General features: G+C 37.1%; 1 protein-coding gene across 1 annotated transcript in view; it reads left to right on the top strand.

Moving 5' to 3' along the window:
- Positions 1–8,553, top strand: part of CEP55 (centrosomal protein 55) — an 18,665-nt gene continuing 10,112 nt past the window's right edge. The window contains exons 1-4 of the mRNA XM_010971214.3: positions 1–295; positions 1,834–2,028; positions 3,807–4,082; positions 6,284–6,352. Coding sequence (XP_010969516.1) covers positions 1,846–2,028; positions 3,807–4,082; positions 6,284–6,352 — 528 coding nt within the window. The 5' untranslated portion in view covers positions 1–295; positions 1,834–1,845. The remainder of the gene's footprint in view (positions 296–1,833; positions 2,029–3,806; positions 4,083–6,283; positions 6,353–8,553) is intronic.

The raw sequence follows: 8,553 nt of genomic DNA, 5'->3' as shown, positions 1-8,553 counted from the left end.
CCCCGCAGCCGCGGGATTCAAACTCCCGGAAGCGGCTCCCGCGCCAGAGGGTGTGGCTGGGCGGACGCGAGCGCCGCGCCTCTCCTCAGGTGCTGGCTGGCTGCGGGGCGGCGGCCGCAGCCCCAGGGCCCGCGGGGCACCGCGAGGGAGGTGGGGTCGGCGGGAGACCACGCCGGTTGGGACTCAATCTCTGCCCGCCGTGTCTGGCCCGCTTCCCTGGTGCTCGCTCCGTGCCCGACACCTGGCTGGGCGCTCCACGACCGTCGCCGGTTCGATCCCTCCCTTCAGCTTTGCGGTGGGTATTATCGTCCTCTTCCAGGCGGGCGCCGAGAGGCCGAGTGACCTGGCCGAGGTCTTTCGTTAGTACAGCATATTGCCGGTTAGCAAGCGCTTTCATGTCTGGGCTTCAAACGTCTTCATTTTAAAAAGTGCCCCTGGTTGCAGTCTTTTTTTGCTTGTCTCTCTTCCCATGTGAGATTTCATGTGCCGGTTTCCGGAAGATTGGCGTCCACTTGCAGACGACGTGGCCTGTGATAGATGCCTTGTGTCCTTTGCTAGTTATCTTAGTCTTTTATCTTAGAATGAGCGAAAATCTAGCACTAACCTTTTGTTAGATGGCCTATTCAGTATCAGCTCAGTGTACGCAGTTCTGGTATTTTCAGGCTCTCTGAGTTCATGCAGGATGACCTTCCATAGAGAGTCACTTCCATAGAGAAGCCTTCCCCCCAACTGTGTCTGAGAGGTCTCCCCTGTTTCTGTTGGTACCCTTTATCGTGTTCTTCATTTCCTGGATAGCGTTTATTTTACAACTTGAGAATCTGTATTTGTTTCCTTGTTATTGCCTGCCTCCTTTGCTAGGTTAAAGATTCCGTTGTGTAAGGGACAGGGCTCTTTTTCTCTTTTTCCTTTTTTTTTTTTTTTTTTTTTTTTTGCCTGTTTGTGCTCAGCACCTATTAAGCTGCCTGGTAAACTAAGCTCGCCAATATTTTTTGAATGCATGAGTAGTCTCATATTCCTCTGGATTCCTTTGTCACATCACCATTATGTTATCTTCGGGTCCATAGGTGGAAGAATGCTTTCTAACCTCCCTAATTAAAGCTACTTTTATTATATGCATAGTACGTTTTGCTATATATTTTACTCCTAGATTTTATATTATTATACCTTTGCTTCTAAAATGTCATCTAATACTGTTAGCAAATCGGCTAGTTTTCTTCTTACTTCTTATTCTTAATTCCTGTCATTCCTGAACTCCATGAATACTGTGTCTTTTTTTCCTATAAATGCTTCATTGGATTCTTCTCAGTTCTGACCACTGCGCTCCCTCAACTATTAAGATAGAACTAGGCTTGTCTTCTAAAGTAGAGGACCCACCATTATGCCAGGTAATGACCATATTTCAATGGCCATATACTCAGAATTATATTATCTACTACTAGCTTTTTATTCCTGGGTAAAATATGTCTTTGTGAACTACTTCTTTTAGGCTTCATTTAATGGTTTAATCATTGATTATGCCTCCATTTTTTTTTAAACGAAACTTTTCTATTGAAGTGGGACACAGGAACAGAATCCTACACAAACATTAAGTGTACAGATTGACATATTGAATACTCCTTATGTATCTACCACCCAAATTAAAAAATATATATTGTTAAACCAGCAAGCTAGAAGCCTTACCCAGTCCATCTCCCATAACCCACTGGTCTGGCTGTATCACTTCTATTTAGATAGAAAGGTTATTCTACTTAGCAAATAGGTTATTAGACCTTTTCAAACTTGAGATGTGACCTTGTAAACTTATAAAATACAATTGTATTTTTCTTTTTACAGACACTTGCAAAGATGTCTTCCAGAAGTCCTAAAGATTTAATTAAAAGTAAATGGGGACCAAAGCCTAGTAACTCCAAATCAGAAACTGCATTACAGAAATTTAGGGGAGAAATTGCAGCCTTAAAAACAACAGTGGATGAAATCGCAAGTGGAAAAGGAAAGCTGACTGATCAAGAAAGACACAGACTTTTGGAGGTAAAACCCTTCAAACTGTAGTAAGCTTTACCGCAGGAGATGAGAGCGTATTCACCTAATGATGATACAATCTAGTTTTTTGGTTCACTAAACGTAAAAAATCAAATTGAATCGTTTCAACCTTGGGATTTAGATTTTAATGTGAATGTTTAAAAACTTATTTTATCATATATGTTGACTGCTTTCCAAGTATTCTTTGTTTTCAGGTTTTTTTCATTACATATATTGGCATTTTGCATTCTGTTAAACTGTATTTCCTAATTTACAATTTGTTATGATATAGTCTGTAAGGCAGTTAGGAATTTATTAGAACTGGAAGGATTTAAAATTTTAATCATTAGATTTTAATTTATTTTGCAAAAGTACTTTTATTATTCATAGTTAGAAAATAAATGACCTGTATTAAATACTAATTTGTTGAATTTCTTTAAATTTTATTTTATAGGCATATCATAAAACCGAGTTACTTACTGTTTTTTAACATATATTGAGGTGAATGCTTGTTCAAGCATTGAGAAATGGGCTATCACCAATTCTTAGACACAAAGATTGTTTTGTAATCTGGTGAAGGAATCTAATAGCTTCCCTGAAAGATCTCTTTCAAATTCTTTCCATTTCTCAGGAACATTGGCTGTCAAAACCCATTTATAATCAGTTGAAAATAAACCTCCTGTAACTTCTACCCATTTGTTCTAATTGTGTCCATTAAAGCAGAACAAGTCTATTTTTTATCCAACTGACAACTTTTAAGTTATCTGAGGAAATCTCACTTCCTCCTACTTTTCTGTAGACCAACCCCACATTCTTCAGCTTTACTGGCTTTTTCTCATCCTGGTCACTTTCCTGAACACTTTGTGGTGTGGTCAGATCCCTCTTGAATTATTCATCCAATATTGTATACAGTGGCAAACACAGGTTGAAACAGTACTATTATTTCCCCTAACCTGGATGCTGTACTCAGCTTGAAATTATAGTGGCTTTTTTTGTAACTATCATACTACTGTCTTATCTTAAGCTTACAGCCAACTAAAATCTCATCATTTTCACAGGACCATCCAACTCAGTTTCCCTATCTCTATTTGAACAACTGCTTCTCCCCTCAACCCCCAAATGCAACTTTTTAGTTGTTTTTTTTTTCCCTTTGTTAGCATGTAAAGCCATTCTGTTAACTTTTCCTACCGTTTCTTTTGGTGCTTTCTCCCTTATGCCAGCAGTTTAGCAAGCATGCCTTCAAATCCTTGAAAATGTTGAACACTTCTTTGAAGATCACCTTCTAGATTTGATACTAAATCATTTAATAATAAGAAGCAAGTTTATAAATGCACTTTTACCCAGCTGTAACATTCTGTAATTTTAAACTTCTGTCGCTTCAAGTTCATCAGTGAGCACGTATCTCTTGTATGACTCACTTTTAGCCTGTAAGATTATTAGAACTGGTATGATGGAGGAATGATTAGTGGATACTCAGGTAAGAACCAGCTTTTCCTTAGCTTTCTGTCACCACTGTTGACAGAGTTGGTTTCTCCTTTCTGTGTCCATGTCCCATTCATTTTATATATGTCTTAACTACAGGACTAACCATATTGCATTAATGTGTTAGTTTACCTGTCTATGAGCTCTCCGCATAAGACCTTGGTTTCTTCTTTTTTTGGCCCTAGTGTCTGGTATAATGCTGACTCAATATGTAATCAACACTTTATAAATGCTTAGTGTAGTATACTGTTTACTTTCACATTTGACCTGGCTTTGTTCTAAGATTCTTGTTAGTTTATATCTAGAAAATTCGAGTCCTTGAAGCTGAGAGGGAAAAGAATGCTTATTGCCTCACAGAGAAGGACAAAGAAATACAGCGACTCAGAGACCAGCTGAAAGCTAAATACAGTACTACTACATTGCTTGAACAGCTGGAAGAGAAAACAAAGGAAGGGGAAAGGAGGGAACAGCTGTTAAAATCCCTGTCTGAAGAGACAGATGTATTGAAAAAACAGTTGTCTGCTACAACCGCTCGGCTTGCTGAACTTGAAGGCAAAGCCAATACACTTCATTTATCACAGGTACTAATTTCTTTAAACATAGATTTTTTTTTAACCTTTCTGTTATAGTTTGTAATTCTTATGAAGAATGAGTCTATTGAAGTATGCTTTGTCAGGTGGTGAAACAGGTAGTATACTAACAGGTTACTTTGTTTTTTTTAATAGCCTGGTACTTCTCCATAAATAAAAATAGGTAATATGGCTCCCTCCACTCCCCACACCATTGTTTTGCCCAGGTATGCAGAATCCACTGTGTATCCACAACTGTCAGGAAGATTTTGTTTAATTCTTTATTCATGAACACAGTAGGCTTCAATTTTTGATTATTTTTCATAGTTGTGACACCCAATTATATTATTCAAATATGCTTTTCCTAACTACATGTGGCTTTTTCTCCTCCTTTTTTGTTTTAGAGTCACTAGTGTAGCAGAAAGAGCAAGGATTTGTGGGTAGGCAGATATGAGTTTAAATCTTGGTTCTTCCACTTGCTAGCTGTGTAACTGAACAAATTCCTTAACCTCTCTAGCCTTAGAGACGACACTAGAATTCACCAGACTCCTCTCCTAAACCTTAATTTTCACATGGGTAAAATCTGAATAAGAATTTTGGAGATTAAATGCTACAATGTATATACATTACCTAGGATAGTGCCTGACATATAGTAAGTGCTAAATACATGATTTCTCATTGATCATACCTTTGATTCTTTTGGAAGTTTGAATAACACTAACACTACAATTATTAATACCACCTATAGAAGAAAATATGTAGCTTTCAGGTATAATATCTCTATATTGTTAGACGTCTCTGTACGTTATCTCCCCTTTAGGGTAGTCAGATTGATTAGACCTATAATTTATGTGCATTCTCATAGATGAACGATTGAGTTTTTCTACAGATAAGTTCAAAGAGGTTAAGTTTTTCTACAGAATTTCCATAGAGCTGAAACTCATGAAACATTACAGTCAAATCCAAAGTGGTTGACTAAATGTTTCCTTAAAACTCAAGGATTAGTTTCTCCCCTTTTAAAGATAGAAATGTAAATCTTGGTAGAAATGAATAATTTTTAAAAATGCATTCTTATAGTAATTGTGTGGGAGGCCCACTATTAATTTCTGTATGATCAGCATGTCTAATTGCTATAACAACCAACCTCCAAATGATTATTTTTCATATGACAAATGATGATTTTTCTTTCATGTCACAATCTAGTGCAGGTTGGAGTGGAGAAAGCTTTGCTCCACAGAGTCATTCAGAGATCCAGGTTCGTTCCTTTTAGTGGAGGAAGGACTATACCCCTGTCCCTCAAGGTGCAGGTCCTCTATACACAGCTGTGGGCTAGAGAGCATGTGGAGAATTGGGGGAGCGTGGGGGCTAGGCCTGGGATTAGCATATCTCACTTCTGCTCACATTCCGTTGGTCAGAATTCAGTGTCATGACTTCACTAACCACAGGGAATGCTGGGAAATGTAGTCCACGGTGCACCCAGGGATAAAAGGAAAGGGGTTTCGTGAACTATCTCTGTCATAGTTTCCACCTAAGAGACTAAATTGAAAGGGAGAAAGGGATACATACTTAGAGTGAGTGTCTAGAGCCCCTTTGGAGAAAAGAAAATATATTTTGAGCTTCCTTGCCAGGCTTCACACAAGTCTCTTGCCTTACAGCTATTAAAAGCCAGAGATAGAGCTTTTAATGAATTTTGTTGGCTAGCCTGGGTACCTAACCCCCTACTTCCCCTCTTTTTCCTCTATGAGAAAAAGAAGGAAAAAAGAGGAGACAAATTATGTTTTGAGATCTATACGAACGAATACTAATTAATACTATTGGTAATACAAGTGTAATTCTAGAAAACAACTTTTACCTTTCATCTGACAATTTAATGTTTTCCAAATTTCATTTTAGTAGCCCAGTTTTTTGTTTTGTCTCCTTCTGATGAAAACCACTGGACTATTCATATGCATTGAGGACTATTCTGGTGATCGGGGGTCCAGAGGAACCTTACAAGTCAGATTAGATATGAAATCTCAGGGTTTCCAGTCTGCTTAGGAAGCTTCCAGGATGTCTTCATTCTTCTCTGCTACCTATCGTGATAGTTCACCAGCATGAACTAGATCTGATTTGGGGGTGCCCCTGTGAATATACTGTATTATTATGGAACTGAATAAACTAGGAAACTTCTGTTGTTAAATTTACAATGTTAACTAACATTGATTTACTTACAGACTGTGGCTGCAAGTTGCTTCAATGCGTCAGTGAGTAGTATTCATGAAATGGAAACACAGCTGAAAGACGTAAGTTCACTTTTCTTTTATTAAGTTGTAGCTAAAGAGGACTAATTCATTTATTTTAAAATCTCATGGAAATTGACAACATTAATGCTGTGACTTGAAAAAAATCTTTTGAAGAGACAGAGAAATGAATGGTTTGATATCATCTCTCTAGATTACCACCTGTAAGTCTCTTTCCAGGAGTTCAAGAAGGCCAGGAAAGCTTACTTCCTCTACGTGTGGTCTCTTTAGGCTAGAAAGCCCTAGAAATCACTCATTTCTACCAAATACCTCAATAATATCCCTTCTCCACCTAAATCTAATTTGCCCAACTATTTTATTATTTTAATGTAATTTAATTTGTAGTTTCTTTTCTTTTTGTTTATCCATGCAAGATATACTCTTTAGTTTGACATTATTCCCTTGGAACCACGATTTGCTTTCGTAGTTTGGAAACAAAACACATTCTTTGTCTACTCAACGTTTCTCTTCTCTAGAATTTGATAAGAGGTTATTTTAGATATGTCTTAAAGCTGTATTATTTCAGACTTATGTCTTCAATGGATTGATGGGTTTCGCTGGAAATTAAATAAATTGAGGACACAAGACTACTATTTACAGTGTATTTTTTTCAAGTTTTAAGATTAGGTAGGCAAAGTATGAAATTCTTGATTTAATTATTAGGCTAGTATGTAGATATTGTGATTCCAGAAATATTACTGGCATGTCTACCCTGATCTAAGTATGCTCTTAAGATTCCTGTTTTGTATCTCATCTAGCAGGTATACCTTGAGGTTTATTTGATCTTCAAAAGGAGAATTTAAATCTGTTGAGTGTCTGTATAGTGGGGTACCAGAGTCCCCTCATCAAAATAATTTATTTAGAGGTAACTAAAATAATGAAGAAACATAATTCTTAAAGAACTATCAGAATAAGTTTTTTGTAGGTCATATATTATCCCCAACATCTAGAAAGTTGGAAAGACTTACTAAACGGAATCTTGCAAAGTTTCTTGAATTGTACTAGTGTTATTTTTATGTAAAAATGATTAATACGGCATAGAACCTGAGATTCTCCATTTCCAGTAAGCTTCAGATGCGGCTGCTACTGCCATTGATCTGAGGACCACCCTTTAAGAATCATTAACTTAACATTTGAGGAGCAAGAGGTGGTTTAGCTCTGGTTATCCCTTTGGAATCTCAGCATATCTTTTAGACCAGCAGAATTGTAGTTGGAGGATTTAGGAGCAGGGAAAGAGAACTCTCACTCTTCGGAGTCCTTAATGTCGTATTACTTGGCCCTTGAGCTCAGCAATTCTAGACCTACACCCCTCTGCAAAGCTCCCACACAACTTCCTGTGGAAGTTTGCCCACCTCTTTTAAGAATCAGTATTTGTTATACTAAAATAAGCCCTAAAAACCTATGTTTCCCTTTCTTAAGGCCGAGCTATTATCATTCCTCAGCTACCATTTAGGTCAGTTGATATTTTGAAATAACTACAAGGAGTTAATGCTGTGAACATTCTCTAGTGTCAGTAACTTTGAAACCAAATAGCTAAAAGGCAGTTTTATAGGCATTCCTCGCTCTTAATTTTAAAAATCTGATTTTTCAACAGAATTTAGGGAAGATAAATTAATAGTTACTTTTTAACTTTTTATTTGGGAAAAAAATTCAAATTCACAGAAAAGTTGTAAGAATGAAAAATGGTTCATAGAAGCCCATGTATTCTTTACCAAACTGAACCATTTTCAACATTTTACCCCATTTCATTCTCTTTCAGTCCCCTCCCCTGTACACACACACACACACATTTTCTTCTGAACCATTTGAGAATGAGTTGTGTATATCCACAGCCCTTTAAGCCTAGTTACTTCAACGTGTATTCCTAAGAATGAGGATATTCTCTTACATGACTACAGTACAGATGGCAACTTTAATAAGTTTAACATGGACACAATACTTCTTTTTTTTTTAATTGAAGTATAATTGATTTACAATGTTGTATTCTTTTCTGGTGTACAGCATAGTGATTCAGTTCTCTCTATATATGTATTTATATATATATGTATATATACACACAGGCATATCCTTTTCATATTCTTTTTTGTTATAGGCTATTACAAGACATTGAATGGACACAATACTATGTAGTCTATCATCCGTATTCCAGTTTTGTCAACTGACACATTTTTTCCTTCCTCCAATATAGGCTAACTTTTCAACCT

The sequence above is a fragment of the Camelus bactrianus genome, chromosome 11, assembly GCF_048773025.1.
Source record: "Camelus bactrianus isolate YW-2024 breed Bactrian camel chromosome 11, ASM4877302v1, whole genome shotgun sequence".
Lineage (NCBI taxonomy): Eukaryota > Metazoa > Chordata > Mammalia > Artiodactyla > Camelidae > Camelus > Camelus bactrianus.
The sequence above is the reverse complement of the archived record's forward strand: the minus strand, read 5'-3'. Positions and strand labels throughout refer to the sequence as shown.